The sequence below is a fragment of the Anabrus simplex genome, chromosome 1, assembly GCF_040414725.1.
Source record: "Anabrus simplex isolate iqAnaSimp1 chromosome 1, ASM4041472v1, whole genome shotgun sequence".
Taxonomy (NCBI): Eukaryota; Metazoa; Arthropoda; class Insecta; order Orthoptera; family Tettigoniidae; genus Anabrus; species Anabrus simplex.
In genome coordinates, this window is record NC_090265.1 from 1,365,521,161 (window position 1) to 1,365,546,068 (window position 24,908).

The window sequence follows — 24,908 nt, forward strand, 5'->3', positions numbered from 1 at the left end:
CCTGTTATCACAGACGAGGCTCTGGCGACCGAATATATGGCAGAATAACCATATCACAATTAAGGATGCAGTAAATGGCATCCTTTCCACCCGTAACATCTGAGGTGGGAGCAAGTGTCAAGGGTTGAAGGTGGCAGCCCCACCATGACACTCGGTGAATGTGGGCTAATAACTCGCAGTCGCTTAAAACTAACTTATTAAAGAAACTAAGAAAAGCAGCCGGACGGATCCTAAGACCTTTGGCTTGAAACAGGACATGAAAATTGGATTTTGGAATGTCAGAACTCTGTATCAGACTGGGAAATTAACACAATTTGCTACCGAGGCAGAGAGGTACAGACTGGATATCTTAGGAGTTAGCGAAGTAAGGTGGAATACATTTGGAGAACTTTGAGGGGACAAACATTCCTCTACTCTGGTAAGCCAAATGAAGATGACCCCCATCAGGAAGGAGTTGGATTTCTTATAAACAAGAGATCAAAGAACAGTCCAACAGATTGGAAGCCCATCTCATCAAGGATTATCACGGCAAGATTCAAGGGAAAGATCAGGAATGTTTCGATTGTCCAATGCTACGCACCTACAGAAGAAGCGGAAACAGATGATAAGGCTAAGTTTTATTCAGAACTACAGAGTACCATTCAGGCAATAAACAAAAGGGACATTGTGATTGTTATGGGAGACTTCAATGCCAAAGTGGGTTCTGAAAATCTGGGTCTTGAACAAGTAATGGGGCGACATGGACTTGGTACTAGGAATGAGAATGGAGAACTTTTGGTAGACTTCTGCGCGAGCAATGAACTTGTTATCGGTGGAACCCTATTCCCTCATAAAGAATGCCATAAAGTAATGTGGATCTCACCAGACCAGCGAACTCAAAACCAGATTGATCACCTGGCAATTAGCAGAAGCTGGAGAAGGTCTCTTTTAGATGTCAGAAATCAAAGAGGTGCAGATATAGGCTGAGACCACCATCTAGTGACTGCCAACATCCGGATTAAGATTGCAACTGCAAAGAGGCGATTTGATCAACAAACGAAAAGGTTTGATGTTGGAAAGCTAGAAGATGATAGAAGTAAGGAACAGTTCAACCTTGTCCTCAGTAACAGGTTTACAGCACTACAATTAGATGACGATGATGTTGAAGAACACTGGAAGAAAGTTAAAACCACTTTGACAAACACAGCAGATGAGGTACTAGGCTTCAAGAACATCAGGAGGAAAGATTGGATGACATTAAATACTTGGGTATGTATTGCACAACGTAGGGAGCTGAAACTAAAGTTGAATAATTGTAGGACACGAACCCAGAAGGTTGAACTCCAAGCGGCATACCATGCTAAAGATGGGGAAGTTAAGAAGAGTGCAAAAGCAGATCGGAAAAAATGGGTATAGACCTTGCTGAATTAGCGGAGACTGCAGCAAGAGAGAGAAATATGAAAGGCTTGCATGACATCACAAGGAAACTTGCCAAGAAGAAATTTAAATAAAGCAGACCCATCAAGAACAAACAAGGAGATATGCTCACTAGTGATGAAGCTAAGTTGAATAGATGGCGAGAACACTTCATGGAGGTGTTGAACAGAGAAAATATAGATGAAGATAGACAAGTGGTAGAGATGAACGAAGATTATGAAACTGATGGTATCAGCACTGAACCACCCTCAAGAAATGAGATAAAAGAAGCGATCAGCCAAATAAAGAATGGGAAGGCCCCAGGAGTGGATAATGTAGCACCTGAGCCTCTAACTGCGTACCCCGACATGACAGCCGATCTGTTGCATCCACTGTTCACAAAAATTTGGAATAAGGAAAGAATGCCAAAGGAATGGAGAGAAGGACTACTTGTGAAATTACCAGAGAAAGGTGGCATGACCAACTGTCACAACTGGAGAGGTATCACCTTGCTCTCGATTCCCAGTAAAGTGATGACACGGGTGATCCTGAACAGGATAAAACCAAGGATAGAAAACCACCTGCGCAATGAACAAGCAGGTTTCAGGAATAACCGCTCATGCATAGATCAAATAAACACTCTACGAATTATTATTGAACAGTTCAATGAATACAATTCTGGCCTATATCTTCTGTTTGTGGACTTGGAGAAGGCTTTCGATTCAATGAAAAGGAACACCATGTGGAGAGTGCTACAGAAGTACGGCGTACCAACTAAAATCATCAAAATCATCAAAGAGACTTACGACTTCACGTGGAAAGTAATCCATGAAGGGAAGCTTTCGGAGCCTTTCTCATTTTTCTGTTTACAATAATAATGTTGTTGGTCTTTTTATATTCTTTGTATCATTGCGAAGTGTAGATACAACACTTTTACACTTTATATCATTTATAATCTTGATGAGATGTAGACTTGAGCATATATGCAAAGTAATGCCCTAATTAAAATATGAGTTGAACAACATTAATGCATATGTGCCCAATTCCATACATCAAGATTGTGAATTTCGACTTGTATCTACGTTCTTGAATACTATGAAGAATACTAAAAGACTTCTTCTTCTCATATATTTCCACAGCTAAGTGAACAAAAGCGTTTTAAGGAAATTCTACAAAGTTTTTTTTTCATAGTGCCAAACTTCTATGTTTTAAGACCATCTTTAAAACAACTGTGTTTCTAATACGTTGTTCTATACGCGATATGGTTGAAGATAACCTTTAAATAGGTCAAAACTAGTCCCATTAAATGTTTATTTAATAAACACTATTTAATTTGTATTAACCTCTTCAGTGGCACGCCCGAGAAATTCTCGGGTGGCGCACGCCTGCCCATAACGTCACGGCCCGAGAAATTCTCGTTTAGCTGCAGTGTTCATTTCGCGATCGCCCAATAATTTCTCGGGTACTCTAATCGCTTTGGAAAATGTTTTCAAGCATTCTCAACAGATGGCGGGAGGATTTCCAGCTGTATTCACGAAGCGTCTGGCCTAAAATATGCCTTATCTTCTCTGCTTTACATATACAACCTCTGGCCAGCTGACGAGGTAAACAGAAATGGCGAGCGCGAAACGGAAGAGAAGTTTGTCTGAAGACAAAATAAGGAACTACATCAAAGATGAAGCTCTAAGTGACATTAGTATTTCTGATAGTAGCTATAATGGTACTATTGATTCTTCAGATGATGACCTCAGTAATTGTAGTGAAAGTGAAGAAGATATTACGTCAGAAGCTAAGGTGATGGTAGGTGTTGAATATACATTCGTTTGGAAAAAGTGTAAGCCTGGGGATAGTGTGAGACCTAATATTATTCCATTTACGGCAAATCCTGCTGTGAGGATTATCAGAGGTGAGTGCGATGACTGTTTTGAACTGATTCTAACAGATGAAATTGTAAATTTGATAGTGCCCGAAAAAATTCGTAGGCCCTATTCTAAAATTGCATTGAAAAAATTGTAAATAAATCTCCGCAAGGAAGGGCACAGTTTTGGAAAAAATAAACTCTTACAAAATTTGGCAATTAATTACGTTAATGTTGCTGATGAGAATAATACAAAAGCCTGAAATAAGAATGTATTGCTCACAGGACAGTATAGGTCCTACTCAAAACACCAATGTTTTATGAAACTATATCACAGGCCTACTGTAAAAAAGTGTAAATAGAGTGTAAAGTAAGATTTTATTAACCTTGAATAATATATGAATGTGTTCCCTTAATAATTGTTACTCATTCCTTGCTTCCTAAAAATAAATAATTTCCTCCGGAAAACCTCACTTTTCTGGCACAGGAGGTCTCCCAGAACCCGCCACCGAAGGGGTTAAAAAGGTGGATTTAACTCGCTTATTTTAATTTGGTTTAAAAATGTATAGGACATAAATGATAGGAAATTTAATAACTTTAATTATATAGTATTTATCGATAGGGCCAATAATAACAAATATCTGAGAATTAAATTTTAGGCTTTCCCCTAAACTACTATTTCACTCAGCGTGAATATAATTGAAATGAAATGGCGTATGGCTTTCAGTGCCGGGAGTGTCTGAGGACATGTTCGCCTCGCCAGGTGCAGTGATGTCCGTAGGCAACCTGCGTGTCATGATGAGGATGAAATGATGATGAAGACGATACATACATCCAGCCCCCGTGCCAACGAAATTAACCAATGATGGTTAAAATTCCCGACCCTGCCGGGAAACGAACCCGGGACCCCTGTGACCAAAGGCCAGCATGCTAACCATATAGCCATGGAGCCGGACTGAATACAATTATTTTACAATTATTTATGGCCTAGATTGTAGCGACTTTTATGTACCGATTTTCATTAAATTCTCTTCAGCTGCTTTCTCGTCATGGGTGTACATACATACAGACAGAAATTACGGAAAATTAAAACGTGCATTTCTCCTTGTTACTGTGTTCACGACCGGTACAGAAATATCATATTTTAAAAATTCTGAGCAATGTACAGACACACTTATTTTATTTATATTGAGATAAAGTAGTGTAACGTGCTCCCCTACGTATTTATTACTTCAAGTATTTACTTTACCATCTGTCAACTTCTCCGGCCTGCTCTCACTACAGCGTGTGCTTCGACTGCTTACCCAGCCCGCTATGCACTCTACTACTGCTCGCCTTCCGTCCCCTCCCTCTGCCGCTGCATGTATACGTCACATCTGTTTCTCGTACATTCTGGACTCTGCTATCTTCCGCTATAAATGCCTGCCCTGGCCTCGAACAGGCAGTCAAACATTCAGTGACAAACTGTGTAGAGGGAGGCGTTCGCACTCGCATAATGGCTGGCCCGTATGCAATATCTGATTTTAACTGCAATATCACATCTGAACTTCCGACGGCTGACTGGGTGAGCAAAAATTTTTCATATTGTGCTTTCAACTATTATTCTCTTCCATTATGCCCTTCAGGCTGGATTCACAGTGTTACATTTTGTGTGGCAACTAAAATTATCAACGAGTATGTTCATTCTGAACTTGATTTGAAATTTTTCAAACCATTATTGCCACTAGACTTACTTCGTGTACAGACGCTTGAAGAGATAATCATATCTGTGACATTCCTTGTTTTGAAACAGTGTGTACGCCTAATTGTGCGAGTGGCTTAATTACTTTCTGGAAACTTTATGCAGGCTGAAAATCTTCCTTACCCGTCCCCTCGCCAGCCCTTTGATTTCTTTTTTCTCCCCTATTGCTCCTTTTTCCTCTTTCTACGTGACCCTGGTGGTTTTCTTACTGTACAGTGGCCTTTGTGGTTTTATAAACCTTTCTGAATATGGTGTTGTTTTTTTAATGGGGTGTTAGTCATATTGTAATCTAGTCATCATTTGCAGGATCTAACCTTATTCATTAGTCCTGTGTATTAAATTTTGTAAACAGATGATGGTAGCTTAATACAAACAGAGGAAGGGATCAGGGATGAAATGAAGAAGTAATTCAACATGCTGTTCAATGGAGATGGGGGCAACACCACCACCAATGATTGTAGTGTAGATGAAGCCAAAAACAAGAAATACCCATTAACAAGGCTTGAGGTAAAAACAGCACTAAAGAGCATGCGAAATGGGAAGTCCCCAGGCTTTGATGATCTCAGCTCAGACATGATAAAGGCAGCTGGAATACCAGGCTTGAATTGACTATATAGAGTGTTATCAGTGATTTGGGAAAGTAACAAAATTCCAGAAGAATGGAGTAAAGGAGTCATCATCCCACTGTTCAAAAAGGGCAACCGACGGAAATGTGGAAATTACAGAGGCATCACCCTGTCACACTCACTGAAGCTGCTGGAAAAGATCACAGAAACAAGACTTAGGAAGATAGTGGAACCTTTGCTTGAGGAAGAACACAGGTTCAGGAAATGTCGAAGTACTGTGGATCGTATCTTTGCAGTAAAGATGCTGACAGAAAAGTACTGGGAATATGGAGGAAATCTTGTGACTGCATTTGTGGACATTGAAAAAGCATATGATAGTGTTCCTCAAAACAAGATATGGGAATGTCTGGAAGATCTAAAGGTGCCAAAGTAGTTAATTGACAAAGTCAAGATGCTATACCAGAAGTGCTACAGCTGTGTCCAGATAGGCAACAGAGATCAAAATTGTTTGAAACAAAGAGGGGTGTCCAACAAGGAAGTGCTCTGTCACCACTCCTGTTCATAATAGTAATGGACAAGGTCATCAACTCTATCAAGAAAATGGACAGTGAACCAAACGCCCTGGTATTTGCTGATGATGTGCTTTTATGGGGAGAGACAGAAGCTGAAGTTCAGAAGAAACTTAATGAATGGAACAACACATTCAAAAATTTTAGACTGAAGATGAGCATAACAAAGACAGTGGAAATGACCATCAACAGGGAAGGAACAAGCTCAAATATATTTCTGAAAGGAGCAAAAATCGAATCAGCTTCCCACTTCAAGTACCTTGGAAGCACAATCTCGAAAGACAACACTGTTAGGTAGGAAATACTCAGCAGGACACAGAAAGCATCGAACTTTTACAGTCAAGTCAGAAATCTTTTCTTTTCTTTTTTTTTTGCTAGGGGTTTTACGTCGCACCGACACAGATAGGTCTTATGGCGACGATGGGATAGGAAAGGCCTAGGAGTTGGAAGGAAGCGGCCGTGGCCTTAATTAAGGTACAGCCCCAGCATTTGCCTGGTGTGAAAATGGGAAACCACGAAAAAGAAATCTTTTCTGGGACTGCAAAATACCACAGAAAGTGGAAAACAATCATGTACCACACTTACTTTGTACCAATCCTCACGTACGGTTTAGAGACATGTACCCTACTAAACAAAGATGTCAGTAGAATCCAAGCAACTGAAATGAGATTCATTAGAACCATGAACCAAACAACCAGAAAGGACAAGATCAGAAATGAAGTGAATAGGAAAGTAGCTGGTATTGAGGTTCCTATTATCAGTGTCATAAAGAAACGCAGACTTCAGTGGTATGGGCACATAATGAGAATGAACAGGGAAAGACCTGGCAGAAAATATTTCTACCTTAATCTCGTAGGAAGAAGACCACAGGGAAGATCAAGAAAACATTGTGTAGAGACTGTAAGATCAGATGTGGAGGAGAGAGGATACAAATGGGAGGATGTACTGGATCAGAAGATGTATGAAGACAGAAGGAGATGGCGAGCGCTTGTACACCACACCCGAGAAACTGAAGTTGGGAAATGATGATGATGATGATGATGAAAATTTTTCTCTTCTCTTCCTAATTGAATTTATACTATTATGAATTTGCCCCTTTTTAATGGTGTTAAAATTTCTAGTTCCTTGGTTTCAATTAAATCTCGTCTACTCTGTAAAAATCAACTTATACACTAAAACTTGCCTATGTAACCATATTTTTTTATTGGTATTTGTAATATACAAGTGTTGTGCAAATCTATGTGGTTGTATGTTCCTGAGTGTCATTTCATCTTTCCCTTGTCAATCTGTACTTACCACATAAAACTTCTGGAAAGGTCTCAGCAAAACGCTTTGCGCAAAACTCTGCTCACTAGCTGCGATTTGGATTTTGAAACATAATTTGATTCGTCTCCTATTTATGAAGCATCTTATTAAATGCTGGGCACTCATAGTGTAAAGGTGTCCACAGTCTTTACTGTTTACATCGGCAAACTGCAGTTCATTGCCCATGTGGCCTGTGCCAACTACACTAGTCAGACTGGTGTCTCCATTTTGGAGTATATTTCTATTTCAATTTTTACTTGTCTGAGTACATAATTGTGAGTAAGTATAATCGACCATAAGCCATTCCTTTTATATCTTGACCAATCAACTACAACTATAACTACAAACCCAAAAGTCAGAAATGTCCCCAAATGGCTCCTAAAATCTCTAGAAAAATCACTAGTCGTTATCATTGAAATTCTGTCACTAAATTACTAAAAAAGAATCCATATCTAGTGACTAGTCTCTAGAATCGTCAAGACTGATGTGAACGAACACAAACATAGCACGCGAAAACGAGAGATTGATAATCGATATACGCATCGCGATATACAAGTTTCAACAATCATCGCACATTCACACACCTCACATTAATAAAAGTCGATATATCGCCTGAAAGCAGCCAACGAGCAAAGAACTTCCAGCCACTGGCGTAAAAAAAGCTGAAATGGTAGGATTTTAAAATAAATGTTTGAAGTTCACCAAAAAACAAGCTAAAATCAGGAGAAATAATAGAATAATCGGGAGGCGGGAAAAACTGTTGAAAATCAGGAGTCTCCCGCCTAAATCTGGAAAGTTGGTAGGTATGTTATAACTATATTATAACCTCTTTTAAGAGCAGCTGCCACAGTTAATAGCCAAGGCCAAACTATGAACAAAAACATGCAAAATAGTAAATAACTTACCAGTTTATCCTCGAACTGAACTTCCTCCTCTGCATTATCTCCATCTGCTGTCTGTATTCCTCTCCCTCTACCTCTTCCTCGTCCTCTTCCCCTTCCTCTACCTCGTCCTCTTCCTCTTCTGCCCCTTCCTCGTCCTCTTCCTCCACGACTTATTATACTTCCACCCCTTCCACGACCTCTACCTCTACCTCTTCTAGAAGGCATAGGAATGTAATCATCATCATCATTTTCATCAGATTCAGAACACTCTGCTGACTCATAGGCATTATTTCCTGAAGAATCAGATGCAGGGGAAAGGGGTAAATCATCATATGATATATCTACAGCACTTACAGAAAGAATATCATTACTATGACTGGAAGTACAATTGTCCAATAAACTCTGAGTTTCATTATTATCATCTAATTTCTGGTTCAATTCTTCAGTATTCAATTCTGAAACACAACTTTTATTGGGTTCATTATTTACCATATCCATTTCTTGAAGAGCAAAACTTTCAGCTCCAGTTTTGTCATTCTTTTGTAAATTCCTGCAACCGTACATGTTACTTATTTCTCCCTTACTGTTAGGGTCTTGCAATTCATCTATGATACTTGAAGTCAACTCACCATCAGCAGAATTAGTACCAGAGCCTTTCTCTCTTTCCTCATTAGATTCATCCAAACCTTCACTAAAAGTTTGTTCTGCAAGTAGAGGAGTAATTTTCTTCTGTAAATCATCATTACTTCTTATATCATGACTACTCGAATGAGACGATTCCAACAAATTTTCAGTAAGTTTTTCCTTATCAACATCACGGACCAGATCATTCTGTTTTTTAACTGTGCAAAAAGACTGAAATTCTTCTTTATTCATTTGGTTAACTATATTCATAGATAACTCGTTTTTCCTTCTCTTTTTGACTACTATTTCAGAAGTAGGTAAATCAACCATATCATCATTATTCTGCTGATCTTTGACCAGTCCTGATGTCAACTCACTTCCAGTATCATAACAAGCAATCTCACGACTACTCCTTGAAGACTTTTCCCTCATCTTTACGGGCAACTTCTGGTCAGGCAAATCAGAAAGCAGTACATCATCACAACCACCACCATCATACAATTTCTGTATTCTCTTTCGTTTTCCTTTACGAGTACCCTGATTGGCAATAATTAACTCAGAATCACTACAGTCTTTCTTATCTTCTTGAAGACAGTTATCTATAGTTTTTTCTTCCTGGTATCTCCTCCTTTTAGCACCACTAAAGTCATAAAATAACATATCATCAGAATACACCTTCTTTGTTCTCTTCCGTTTTCCTCTGCCAACGTTTTCATCAATACACACAGCTTCTAAATTAGGAGTTCCCTTTGTTTCATCTGCACCATCATATAATATTTCATAATTTGTTCTCCTTTTCTTTAACGGTGTAGAAGCTGCTGCAATGCAAGATAAAGAAATTGATCTAATTCCCTCATTCTCTTCATGCTGAACCATCATATTTGGTACTGATACAGCACTTTTTACACATTCAGAACTAACAACAGGGTTAGGAATTTTATCAATATTACATGCACTAACTGAATTTGGCACATCATTAAAAAGCCTGTCACTTTCACAATTAGACCACTGTTCAAGATCATCCTCCATATTCCTTCTTAAGTTACAGCTATTTTTTGACTTGACTTTGTTGAATCCATCAGATAAATGTAATCCCTGCATTTCAAAACTATCTATGCTATTCAAAGAAGTTTCTTGCACATTTTCTCCAGTGGTGGGTTCACTGCTTTCAACATTTCTGCAGTCATTCATCAGGGATGAATTCTTTCCTTCAGCAGATTCTTGTTCATTCACATTACTTCCATTTGATTTTATCATATGAACATTTTTAGAAAGCACTTCTTGTGTTTGAGATACTTCATTCACATTACAAACCCCCGTATCATCCTGTTTTGAAGAAAACTGCTCTTTCAAATCATCCCTGATAGAATTGTGCTTTAGATTTTCACAGTTATCTGAAACAGCTTCCACTGTACTGTCTGTCTTTTCATTTGTAGACAATGATGCATTTTTTATTGTTACCAAATCATCTTTTCGTGAAATTTCGATCGCAGACAACTTTAAATGGCCCTCGCTTATGTGCTTTTCAAAATTTCTCAAATCAGCTTCCTCCTCCGATGTATCAACAGTTCGTCGTTCCACATCCACCTGATCTTCTGAAAATGATATTTCAGCTTTTGAATCAACAGGCCCAAGATTACATATATCATTAGAAATAGATTCTTGTAGTCTATTATCACTCATACCATCAATAATGGATGGTTGAACTTCAGAACCGATATCAAGATTAGGTCCAGAATCATCAAAAGATTTTACATTACCTTGCAACTTAGAGAGAAACGTCTCTCCACTTTTATTTGATGATACATCCAAGATATCATGTGAAACACTTGGTAAGTAATTTGAAGTCTCAGTGATAGATAGATGAGAATGATTTACTAACTCTTTTGTGACAATTACTGATGGTTGAGGAAGGTCCAAAGATAATGGGCTGGGCTGCAATGTATTTCTCATATGAAGCCCATTTTCAATCCCAGGTAATATATTATTGCATAATCCATTGTTAGTTTTAGAGTTTGCAATACTTGAGCCAACCTCAGTACCTATACTGGAATCAGATATATTACTTCCACCACAAGGTCCAAGTGATGAGCAATTTGAATTTTTCGTGATCAATAAACGAGATGGAGATGATTCCTCGTTAACAATAACTTGCAGCGATTGTTGAATAATGCTTGACTGATCTTCAAGGGAAGCTTCAGAATGACTACGAATGAAAGATTCTGATTTAGCAGCAATATTTGCATCATTTTGAGACTCAATACAAAGGCGATTTTCATCCAACAATACATTACTGATATCCTGAGAAGAAACTGGAAAATTGTTGCATGGTGATGCGGATAAATGGGTCGTCACAATTACTGATGGTTGAGAGAAAGTCAATGTTGGCTGAAAAGACTGCACAGTGTTTGTTGATAGCTCTTCACCACCTGGCTCCCTTCCACAATTCTCTTGTGAAAGAACACTTTCTTTCTTTCCTGGTTCAAAATCCTCATGAACAGTATTTGATTGACTTCCAATAGAAACGTCATCTTGAACAATGGACAGACAATCAACAGCAATATTTTTCTGAACATCAAATTTGGAAGAATTACCTCGTTCAACATTCTTACTTGACAAAATACAGCTCACATTCCCACTTTTATTTAAAAACATACCATTTGCTTCTCCAACATCATCTGTAGTCAATAATGAATCACGAACACCACAAGAGTTTAAAACTGGCAGTGACGGCACAGCTGATGAATCCTTTGCTACAATAACTGATGGGTTATGGAGATCTGGGGACAATTTAGTGAACTGGGAAGATGTTCTATGCTGAGATGTTGCTTCCTTATGAGCAATGTTAGAAGGAGACCCTTGCTCTTCAATCTTTACTTTAATCTCCTTATGATCACTGCTACTTAATTGAACTCCCACACAATCTTCGAAACAAATCTGAACAGTTGATTCAGACTGATTAATTGGCTCATTTGAAGGAGTGTTTGAATTGTTTTTCCTTAATGCATCTTCCTGAGATATACATGTTTTATTAGGTTCATTATTTAGTAATAAGTGAGGTGAAACAGATAAACCCTTAGTCACAATAACTGACATACTAGGTGTACTTGAAGATAATGATGTTGAAATTACTGCATTTCTCTGCTGTGATTCAATTCCATCAGCACATACTTTCTCAGAGTTTTCCTGAGATAAAGACTTTTCCTTCACATTTGATTCATGTTTATTGAAAGCTTCAGGGAATTTCAAAGCATTAACTTCTAACGCAATGCTAATACCAATATCAGAGTGCTCCTCTGAATGGATATCCAAAGCAACATTTTTATTCAATGATTTATCAACATTCTCTAGGGAAACATCTACAGAAGGTGAATTTGGCAAGGCCTTTGTCACAATAACAGATTGTCCAGAGAGCTGAGAAGACAATGAGGTTGACTGATCAAAATCTAATTTCGATACACATTCTTTAGTTGCTGGCATCTTATCAGAAACTTTGCTAGAGAGAACCTCGAGTTGCTTTGTTTTGTTACTAATCTTAATGACCTGATTAGTAATAGCTAGCTGGTTTTCAATGTGAGGAGGATAAATATTAGATTCTGGTTCATCAATATTTTTCAAATCAATCAATAGTTCAGATGGAATGGTCTTGGGGAATTCCTTCGCCACAATTACTGATTGGTGAGGGGGACTTGCAGATGATGAAGTGGACTGAATTGTGTCTAACTGCGATGCATTATCTGAAGAGACCGATTTTTCAATACATGTATCATATGATTCACACTTTTGCATTACTCCAACACAGTTTTTTATACTCTTAGTAGTGTTGGCTGGGTGGTTGCTTTGAATATTTGATTTAGTCTCTGTAGTAATAATAATTTCTTCATCCTGCAATGGAGTGGTCATTTCAAAACCTTTACATTGAAACCTGTCAATCTTCTGAAAATCAGGTGGTAAACTTGCAGCCTCACTAGGTGATGAATTTGAAAGAATAGGTATATCCTTTGCCACAATGACAGACTGCTTTGATAGATCTGAAGTTACTGAAATTGGTTCCACAGAATTATCCACATGTAACATAGGATCATCATCCAGAGTTACTTTATCACTCTTCTCATATGGAAAATATTCTTTATTTTTCTTATTTACATAAACATCACACAAATTACTACTTATTTCTGATACACTTTCAGTAGAATCCTTAACATGTCTCTGAATATCAGATTTCACTGAAGGAATAGCCATTAAATCAACCTGCAACTTTGAGGAAACATCTTTCACCTTTTTACTTGTCGCTGTAACAGCAGTAATCTCTGTAATATGACAAGGATTATTTGAAATGCTAATAGGAGAATTCTTGGCTACAATAACAGACTTCTGATAAGTATGCAGAGATAGTGTATCAGGATGCATCTCATCTTTCAGGATTGACTCCCTTTCTGCATCAACCAATGTTTTTTCTCCTACATCACTAGAGAAAGATTCACATTTTCCAGCAATTTCAATAGAATCTATAGCAGCAGAAAAATCTTTAATGGAGATTTTATCATTTTTAACAGCACATCCTTGTTCAAGCAGAACATTTTCAGCACATACCTTAGGTGAAGTCAATTCCTTAACATTGTGAATAATAGAGTTAGATGGAACACATGATTCAATACCCTCAATAGAGGGACTTTCTTCCAGCTCAGAATCTCTTTCATCAAGCATTTTAGATGGAATTTGTTCTTCACCAATATTCTCAATACTGGAATTTGACTCAAGCAAGCAATCTTTCTCACTCAGAACCTTAGACAAAATAGGTACTTCAATATTCTCAACAGCAGGGATTGACTGCAGTAAAGAATCTTTCCCGTTCTGTATCTTAGATGGACCAGGTACTTCAATATCCTCAACACAGAGGTTTGGCTTCTCAAGTACAAAATCTTCCTCATTTTGTACTTTGCATGAAACAGGCACTTCAATATTCTCAATACTAGGGCTTGACTCAAGCAGAGAGCCTCTTTTGCTCCATACCTTAGACAAAACAAGTACTTCAGCATTCTCAATATGGGGGCTTGGATCAAGCAGGGAATTTCCTTCACTCTGTACCTTAGACAGAGTAGGTACTTCAACATTCTCAGTACCAGGGCTCAGCTCAAGCAGGGTATCTCCTTCAATTTGTACCTCAGACAGAACAGGAACTTCCACATTCTTAATATGGGGGTTCACCTCAAGATAGGAATCTTTTTCACTCTGTGACTTGGACAGAACAGGTACTTCCACATTTGCAATAGGAGGGCTTGGCTTAAGACGGGCATCTCCTTCCCTCTGTACCTCAGACAAAGCAGGCACTTCAACATTTCTAACATGGCGGCTTGGCTCAAGATGAGAATCTTCTTCACTCTGTAACTCAGATCGAACAGATACTTCCACATTCTTAATATGAAGGTTTGGCTCAAGTAGAAAATCGCTTTCATTCTGTACCTTGGACAGAACTGGCACTTCCGCATTCTTATTACAGGGGCTCTTTTCAAGAAGGGAATCTCCTTCAGTGTGTTCGTTACGGAGAACAGGTACTTCCACATTCTCAATACATGAACTCAGCTCAAGAAGGGAATTTCTTTCACTTTGTATCTCAGCTAGAACAGATCCTTCAACATTTTTAATACAGGGGCTTGGCTTAAGCGGGGAATCTTTTTCACTCTGCACTTTACAAGGAGGAGGTATTTCAAAAACTTCTTTCAAGTTTGACTCTTGCAAGGAATGTCTTTTATGTGAAAGTTCAGATGGATCAGCAAATTCTTGAGTATTAGGAACTTTGGAGTCTGGTTTAAGCACTACACTCATGAGATTAGCAGGAGCGATTACTTCAAAACCTGAGTGTGGCTCATAAGTAGTATTGCCTTTACTCCTCTGCTTAGATGGAAAAGAAACTTCAGAAACTGACTGTGATTCATCATTTTCATTTATAAACATAGATGGAACGACTGCTTCAACATTACTACTTAATGTTTTGCCAGTAACCTTCTGTGGAATGAATGGTATTTCAAGAACAGAATCATCTGAGTGTGTGTGTGTTGCTGTTGAACCTGATATAAATGACTTCTGAGATATCACTACAACATCTTTCTTATCTCTTATGAAAGAAAGCTGAGATCCCTCATATATTTTATCTGGTTGCATAGCTTCCATATCAACAGCTTGCTTGTCAGCTATGGGATTCAATCTAACACTTTTAATTGAATGTGAATGTTGGACTGGGGTATCTAATGCTAGCTGGCATTTCTCAGCGAGAATTTCATTATGAACATCAGTAGACTTCAATACTTGCGTATCAGAAGATGACATAGTATTACCATTATGAGAAGAAACTGCAATATTATCATCAGAAATTAACGGTATATTTGGAAACAAATTAATCTTTTCTACATTCTGGACATATTCTAATTGTACATATTCTTCAACATTCTCACTGATACAGGAAGAGGTACCTGACAGTGATGAAATAGTTGAAGGATGTGGAAGGAAAAGATTTCCAACTTTGGATTTTGTAACAGCATCAGATTTTAATTTCTTAGGTGCTACATTTACGTTGTCATCTTTCTGTGAAGTTAATTCATCTATAACCTGAGAAGGAATAACCATGTGATTTGCATTAACTTCCTTAGATCTTAATGAGGAGACAGGCTTTGATATATTATAAACAAACTTTGTCACATTATTGTCAGCACTGTTGGGTAAAATCAGCTTTGATTCTTTCTTCTCTGTATGTGATTCTAATGGAGAATTTTCAGTTGAAGACATTTCAAAAGGAGTCAGTAATTTGTTATCACTATCTGTGGACTGAATGCCCATATCTTGCAGCTTGGCTATATCTACAGTCTCTCTGTGGCTGGTTTCATTTACGCTTTCAGAAGATAAGATCTCTTCCACGTCACAACTATCTTCAGAAACTTCAAGTGAAATTATACATTCAGAATTATTGGTCTTTTTCAGCTTAGTTACAGAAATATTTTCTGGGATACTATCAATCACAGAACAAGAAGAAACATATCCTGAAACAATGGATGAGGAAGTAGAGCTGTACGAAGACTTGCAGACCTCCGGTTTAATCTCCGTACCTTCTACAAGAGTTACACTGTCTAATGTCGATGACTTATGAGTATCCTCACTTTTGTTTGATGAGAGAATTGTGCTATTCTGGGAAACGGATTGCAGAGAAGTATCAAATTCTGAGATAGAAACATTTACAGATTTAAGTTCTGGGATAACTCCTGAAGAGTTTAAATCAACTGCAAATTCTTCACTCATCTCTAAAGTTCTTTTACAACCTAGACTACCAGTCTCAGAAACCCCTAATGATTTTCCAGTAGACTGGTTGATATCCTCATCTTCTAACAATATGCTTGCTTGTTCATTTGACTGAAGATTAATTTTGTTAGAATTTGTTTCCTGGTTCAAATCACTGCCATGCTCCAAATGAGTTTCAATGGTAGTATCTACGTTACCTAAGCTTTCAAGCTTATCACTAGAGCTAGTTTCCACCTCTCCAGTCATTTTATCAACCATTGAATTAGAAGAAGCTACCACTGCATCCACACATCTCAATGGTTTCATCAGACAAGAAGTTGATGTCAAACATTTATCTTGACTTTCTGTGTTCAAATTATCATCAGAAGTTGTACATGAACCCAACAAAGGATTTTTAACAGAAGAACAAGATAGTGGTGCAACTACTTCTGAATCATCTGCATTTTTAGTAGGTATACAGCTCTTTGTATTTCCAATTTCATCATCTAGTTTTGGACACTGGGATACTGCCATTGGCTGCGACTTACAAGTTATATGGGACAGCTCCTCAGTAATTATTTCAGGGCTATTAGATACTGCATTTGTTGCTCGATTTTCGTCATAGTCTGCATTTTTAACACTATGAGAATCACGATTACATGAAGCTGTTGGTGAAGTACAAGAAGGTAAACCCAAATTCTTTTTAATTCCTCTTGAAGGATCAGTACTGTGTTGTTCTACATCATCAATGACAGAAGGTGAAGTTTGCTGAATTTCATTTGGACATTCAGCAGTTGTAGTACATGACTGATTGATGGAAGATGATGTACTGTCTATAGAAAACTTTGTTTTGTTATTACTGAAAATGAGTGGTGGATGGAGGTCATTCGAGACAGTATTAATTCCCAAAGGTTCTACATCATTTTCTTCAGTCTCTATAACTGAAACTGATTGCAGCTTATCATTAACCATTTTCTCAACAAAACAACTAGCAAACTGAGATTTAGTCTGTACTGGTAATGATATGGAAGAAGTTTTCAGCGTAACTGATTCACCTTTATCACACTCAACAAGTTTATAACTATCAGATGAATTTGGTTCAACAATTTCAGTTGACAATAAAAGAGGATTATTTTCAAAACTAGTTGTACAAATTTCAAGTGATCTCTCTTCTGCAACACTTTCACTTAAACTCTGAACATAGCTTTCACATTCAGTATTTGTAAAATCAGTACCAAAACCAGGGTCTCTCATGGCATCTTTGGAAATTTCACCTGGAAGTTGCAATCTTGATTCTTCTAACACTGGTGCCTAAATGAGAGAAAAAAAATGATTTCAGAACACATAACAAAGTAAAGGAAAGAAAAAAAGAGATGAAGGGGATGGAAAGGAAAAGAACAAAAGGGACAAGTACAAAACAGAAGTAAATATATATATATATCCATTTGCAAGTTTCAGGTTTTGAGGCAATCAATCAATCAATCAATCAATCAATCAATCAATCAATCAATCAATCAATCAATCAATCAATCAATCACTACTGATCTGCATGTACGGCAGTCGCCCAGGTGGCAGATTCCCTATCTGTTGTTTTCCTAGACTTTTCTTAAATGATTGCAAAGAATGTGGAAATTTATTGAACATTTCCGTTGTTAAGTTATTCCAATCTCTAACTCCCCTTCCTATACACAAATATTTGCCCTAATTTGTCCTTTTGAATTCCAACTTTATATTCATATTGTGATCTTTCCTACTTTTAAAGATACCACTCAAACTTATTCGTCTACTAATGTCATTCCACACCATCTCTCTAATGACAGCTCGGAAGATACCGCTTAAAAAATAAATAAAGGTGTTCTTTAATCCAACTATTCAATACTTTAATTTCCACTTACAGTCGTTACATAAACAGACTATCAGTTTAATGGGACATGTTTTGCCCTCAATTTAGGGCATCTTCAGCCTAAAAACAATCTTCAAGTATACACCTAATATTAAATATGGAAGCTAAAAGTTTAGCTAGTTACTAAAATTTGGTACTAAAATGTGAAAAATGATAAATTATACAAACATGTTAATGGAAACAATAATTAAACTTAAAACTATTTTGTCAGAGATTAAAACTTCTTCCATTAAAATTCTAATTAAAATGGTTCAATTAAAATTGTTGTTGGAATACCAAAGTGATAATGACATAATGCCGATGACATGAGGGCGCGAACACATTATCACTTTGGTATTCCAACAACAATATTAACTGAACCATTTTAATTAGAATTTTAATGGAAGAAGTTTTAGTCTCTGACAAAATAGTTTTTAGTTTAATCGTTGACAGTGTTTCTATTAACATGTTTGTATAATATACCATTTTTCACATTTTAGTACCGAATTTTAGTAACTAGCTAAACTTTTAGCTTCCATATTTAATATTAGGTGTACTCTTGAAGCTTGTTTTTAGGCTGAAGATGCCCTAAATTGAGGGCAAAACATGTCCCATTTAACTGATAGTCTGTTTATGTAACCACTATAAGTGGAAATTAAAGTATTGAATAGGTGGATTAAAGAACACCTTTATTTATTTTTGAACTGTAAATTTTCAATATGGACCAAAAATTAGATTTTTTAACATATAACAGATATCGCTTAGACGAGCAGCTTGTCTCGTTTCTCCCAAGTCTTCCCAGCCCAAACTTTGCAACAATTTTGTAACGCTACTCTTTTGTTGGAAATTACACAGAACAAATCAAGCTGCTTTTCTTTGGATTTTTACCAGTTCTTAAATCCAGGAATCCTGGTGAGGGTCCCATACACTGGAACCATACTCTATTTGGGGTCTTACCAGTGACTTATATGCCCTCTCATTTACATCCTTACTACAACCCCTAAACACCCTCATAACCATGTGCAGAGATCTGTATCCTTTATTTACAATCCCATTTATGTAATTACCCCAATGAAGATCTTTCCTTATATTAACACCTAGGTACTTACAATGATCCCCATAAGGAACTTTCACCCCATCAACACAGTAATTAAAACTGAGAGGACTTTTACTATTTGTGAAACTCACAACTTGACTTTGCAGTTGCCCACAATCTTGTAACTTATTTATAACTCTATACAGAATCTTATTTCCACAAAAGTATTGCTGAACACAATTAGTACTGATGACCCAACCAACCACATTTACCTGACAGAAATTAAACTGAAGTGAAATTGTATGAGAAGTAAAACTGATAACTGGAGAAATGAAACACATGGGCTGCAGTCAAATTCTGGACATCAGAGGTAAACTATTGTAAATGCAAAACGAAGATTTTGACGTTTTTATCATATGTGACTTGTTTTGGTCGTCTTCTTATGGATACACTATTGTATGTTTTGCAGGAATGAAGATAAGCTATGCGATACTATTGTATGTGTAAGGAGAACCCAACGATAAACAATGGTAAGTAATCATACAAAAGTTCAACTTTATGCCAACCGTCACACTCCTTACCGTATTGACTCCTATGATACGTTACCATGGTGAAGACTGTCAAATCGACCTGCCTTAAAGGTAGCAAAATTGTGACTGCACGCTTCTTTCTACTCTCTTGTAAAGTTAATGAAATGCCACTTACGATAGTTTGCTTCCGACATTCAGAATTGTGGATCAAAAACACAAACTCATTTAACTCTGAAAGAGTAAAAATTGTGTTCATTAAGATACATATCCACAAAATTATTTCCAGTGATAAGTTTAGGTAGTGGATTTACGAAAAAAGAAATTTTGGTCTGTGGGAAAAAGGGCTTCAATTCAAAAACTGAAATTTACTACGAGGATAGGAAAAAGAAAATTGAGGGGGGAAAAATTTCATTTTCAAGCTTAGATAAAGCATAACACACATGGACTTTCACTTCAACACATTTATCTTGAAAATAGCTCATTCTCTCTGTTAGAAGTGGCTTAAAACTGCATTTTGGTGAAACAACGTTACAAAAAGAACAAAAAAGAACAAGACAGGTGTAGGACTTGCACTCACTGATAAATTTATCCAATTATGAGGTGGTGTCTCTTATCACTGCAAATTATTTTGTCATATGTTACTGAAACTAAAAATAAGAAAAAGAACAGGTTGACAAGTTTTTCATAAGTATCATTAACCAAAGCACATAGAATGTATTGAAACACAAGTTTATTGTATTTTAAGTACATTTTTAAAAACACAACAAACAAAAAGAAATGTTAATCAAGGAAATGTCAACGTAAGCAGAAGACACAAGCAACATGCCACACCAGTAGCGAGTGTTGCATCCTTGAGCTCAGATGACAGTCTTCATTCACTGAGGCATACTTCAAATTAAACACCAAATAACATCCTGCAACAGGGCTTATTCCTCCTAGAAGATGGCAGCTCACGTTGAAACCTATATTCATTTTTTTTTTATGATTGAAGTTCTATTTGCAAGCTCTTTTGTCGAAATTTAAAGATGATGTTGGAGTCGATTAGTAATACCCGTCGACTGCTGTAATCTAAAGAAAATTCGAAATGAAAGAGGATAACCCCTTTTTTGTAATAAGTGCCTAAATAATGTGGCCAAGGCCATGGCCGCTTCCTTCCAACTCCTAGGCCTTTCCTATCCCATCGTCGCCATAAGACCTATCTGTGTCGGTGCGACGTAAAGCCCATAGCCAAAAAAAAAAAAAATAATAATAATAATCTGGCCGATAGAAGTTGTTAACTCGTTAAAAATAAAGGATGAAGTTAAGTAACAATGTGATGCACCTCAAGATATGGCAGAGTCATCACCGATTTCAGAGGATAGTTCATATTGTCTCACGTCTAGTTACGTTTCGGAAAGGCTATTCACATGTAAATTTTTTGTGAGGAGATTATAATTTCTCTACATGCGTTTCAAATATGTTTTCATGATACATATACGGTTAGCTTAGGAGATGCTGTCTGAAGAAGAAATCTGAAATGTTTGCCACAGAAGCCCCTGGGTGATACCATATTTCTCCAAATCCAAGACGAAGTTTCTTCCTCAGAATTTCATGCAAAAAGATCAAGGGTTGTCTTGCATTCCCGGCCTAACAGTAACGAATACCACTGGCAAATACTGCAGTAACCACGTTACTTTCTTTCACCCCAACATGCGCACGTACACACAAAAATGTCACTGGATCTTGGGAAATAGTGAAGGGAGAATGACTTTCTATTAGCCTCTACAAAAATGCTTCTTAAATCTGCAGAATGGCATCAAAACATGCGAGCCTTCGAATTCTTAGAAAGACCATGGCTACTCAGTGGCAGAGTTATAACGCGTCTACCGTATCTGACGCTTAGTAAAATTAAGTTTTATAGACAGCAGGAACATTTTCATGATGGATAGTCATTTTGTATAAATACGCGGAACAGGTATTGCCGGCAAATTAACAATGGGTTCCCGTTGATGTTATGATGCCAATTTTAAGTTAATGGTTATTAAACACTCGGAAATGCAGAATAATTGTGCATAGGCCTAACTAAAGTCAATATTTGATGTTAGCGTTAAGACAAAGCTAAAAAATGCGTACTGTTCAAAAAAATGCATTCAGTGGTCCGTGACAAGGACACTTTAACGAAGTCAAATATGAAATTGTGAGGAATGTGCACGAAAAATTCAAGGGCAGAATAGCCTTACTGTGGCACAATAAACTCGTTCTTTGACCTACAATGTCCACGATTAGGCCTATACATCGCTAGCCGCTGAAGTTGGCCGAACCCAGCAAGCGAGACGTGCGTGTAGCGGTAGCGTTATATCTGACACTGAGTAAAAGTAACTGTTATATAGGCAGCAAGAATATTTTCCTGATGAATAGTCGTATTGTAGAGACGCACGGAATTAGTATTGCAGGCAAATTTTTAACAGGTTCTCTTCGGTATTACGATGCCAATTTTAAGTTAATGGTCATTAAACCCGTAGAAATAAAGAATAATTGTGAAGCCGCAAAAAAAAAAAAAAAATATATATATACGGATTAATGAAAGCCAACGTTCGGTGTCTAAAATGCGTACTGTACAACAAAGGCATTCATATGATTTTACAAAGCACTTTTTGAGCCTGATTTAAATTTTTTAAGGAAAATGTGAGGTTTGTCTTTTCGGAGAAATACGGTACTATAATTTTTTCAGAATGAAATCAAACTCGCACATTCACGAGAGAAAAACAAAACAAGTACGCCTAAGCCTTAGTATAGGTATCATCCGCAGAAACACAAGTTTTGAACAAACTGATTGCCTTTTCATATTGATTTTAATGTGTATGGGGGTTCTTCTGACTTTTATACAAAAATCGGATATAACCACAATCCGTCATAGCGAGTAAATTTTTCGCTGTTATGAATTCTCGCTATAATGGACTTCTACTGTACTTAAGAGTTTAGGCAGTTTCGGTTTTTATTCCACTCAAGAAATGAATTTTTCACCTTATTGTCATATTATGTTCTCTGCAAATAACCTCAGCCTTTGTGGGTGGGGTTAACTTCCAATAAGCAACCAGGGGAACCTGACCCCTACAGAGCGCGTCCCCAGGTGGCGGATAGGGAGCCCCTACAGTACGTAGGGCTGGTTGAAATACCCAATACAACCTGCGGACCAATCAGGTAGCCCAATTCCTGGGGGCTTTAAAATACTGGAACACTCTCTCTCTAGGAGTCATAAATATGGAAGGCCCTTGCACCGAGTTATGGGTGAAGACCTCAACGGCATCTACGGCAGAGAAGATGGACTTTGGTACGGTGGAGATGGTGGAAGGGGCAAACCTTCTGTACCCCAGAGGAGCGGCTACAAAAGGCGCCTGACTCCATGTAAGGGGTGGCCTAATTTGAACCTGGCAAAAGGTAATAAAATGCCTTTGGGAGTGGCGAACCCATCGTAAAAAATAACCTATAAAATGAATGCAAGTGAATCAAGGCCTCGGAAAATGCTAGAGCATCACCCTGAAGTGACCCGCAGTTCCCAGTGCTTTGGGAGAACTGTGAGAAGTGGGCTACCAGACATCACAAGAATCGGTATCATCAATGTCAAGGTAGAAAAACTGATAGAGTATATGGAGAAGAAAGACATACCAATGGTGGGAAGAAGTAAGACAAAATGGAAGGGGAAAGATAAAAAAGAATTGAAGAAAGGGTATAGATTATATTGGAGCAGAGAAAAGATGGCAACAAATGGTGTTGGTGTTATACTGAGAGAAGACCTATCGCAATATGTCGACAAAATTGACCAGATCAGTGACAGGATAATTTAAGTTAGACTTGAGAGTGGAATCAAGGATTTTATACAGGATTATGTCCCTAATCGGTGAATGCAGATGAATGTTTAGAAGAGTTTCTAGAAGAACTGGAAGGTTGTATTGAAGACAAAGAGGTTATAATAATGGGAGACATGAATGCACATGTTGGAACAGACAGACAGGGAAAAGAAGAGATAATTGGGCCCCTATAGTTATGGAAACCAAGATGAAGAAGGAGATTTGGTAATAGATTTTTGTAGAAGGAATGGATTAATTGTTGGCAATACGTGGTTTAGAAGAAATAAATCACAAAATATAACTAGATATGGTTGGGGAGATACTGTAGAAAGACAAAGACAATGATTGATCTTATTCTGGTGGAGAAGGAGAAACCTAGACAACTTGAAGATGTGACAGCAATGCCAAGAGCAGATTTCAAAGGAGACCATAAGGTGGTGGTAGCCAAATTAATACTTCGTAAAATAACGAAGTTAATAGAAAAAAGGGAAAGAAAAATAAAGGGATGGATGTTAAAAGAGAAAGAAATAAGGGAAAAGTTTCAAGAGGATCTGAAGAAAGAAATTCCCAAAGGTCTTGAACAGTGTAGAAGAGAAATGGACATGTTTCAGAATGGATTTGTAAAGTGTGCAGTAAATACCTGTGGAAGGCTATAAGGGAGGAAAAAGGAACAGGAGACTTCTTGGTGGAACAGCAGGGTAAAGAAAGCAGTTAAAGAGAAACAAATAGCTTGGAGGAAGTGGATAGGCAGCAATAGTACAGAGACTAGGAAGAAATATAAAGAAGTCAAAAAGGTATGTAAGAAAATAGTACAAGAAGAGAAACTGAAGACCTGGGAAAGTTTCACAGAAACTTTACAGGAGGCTATAAAGGGAAGTGAAAAGGTTTTGCATGGTTTGGTGAAAATAGTTTACAAAATAGGGAAGATACAAAATTTGTAAAACTGAAACAGGGCAGATACTGAAACAAAGTGATGACCTACTAAAAATATAGGAAGAATAGTTCTCAGAATTGCTAAATATTGAATACAGTGAACTGGTAGATGAGAAGGACCAAGAAGATACAATGGGGAAAGAAGAAGAACAAGAAAAGGAGAAAATGATATTAGAAATAGAGGAAGCCATACAAAAGATGAAGAGCGGTAAAGCAGCAGGAGTGGAAGAGGTAACTAAGGAAATGATTAAAGCAGCAGGACCAATAGGGCTACAGTGGCTGTATAGATTATTTAGAATAATCTGGAGGAAGAAAGAGATCCCAGAAGAGTGGGGAAAGGGTTTAATTATCCCAATATTTAAAAAAGGTGATAAAAAGGAATGCAATAACTACAGAGGGATCACCCTTATTGCCCATATAGCTAAGATATTTGAGAGAGTATCGGAAGGAAGACTGAAGAGGAAGCTTGAAGGAGAAATGGAAGAACAA

At 37.5% G+C, this 24,908-nt stretch overlaps 1 protein-coding gene across 1 annotated transcript in view; it reads right to left on the reverse strand.

Moving 5' to 3' along the window:
* The window catches only part of LOC136859080 (uncharacterized), a 357,013-nt gene extending 344,591 nt beyond the window's left edge, over positions 1-12,422 (reverse strand). Inside the window, exon 1 of the mRNA XM_067138671.2 lies at positions 8,340-12,422. Coding sequence (XP_066994772.2) covers positions 8,340-12,422 — 4,083 coding nt within the window. The remainder of the gene's footprint in view (positions 1-8,339) is intronic.
* Between the last annotated feature and the right edge of the window lie 12,486 nt (positions 12,423-24,908).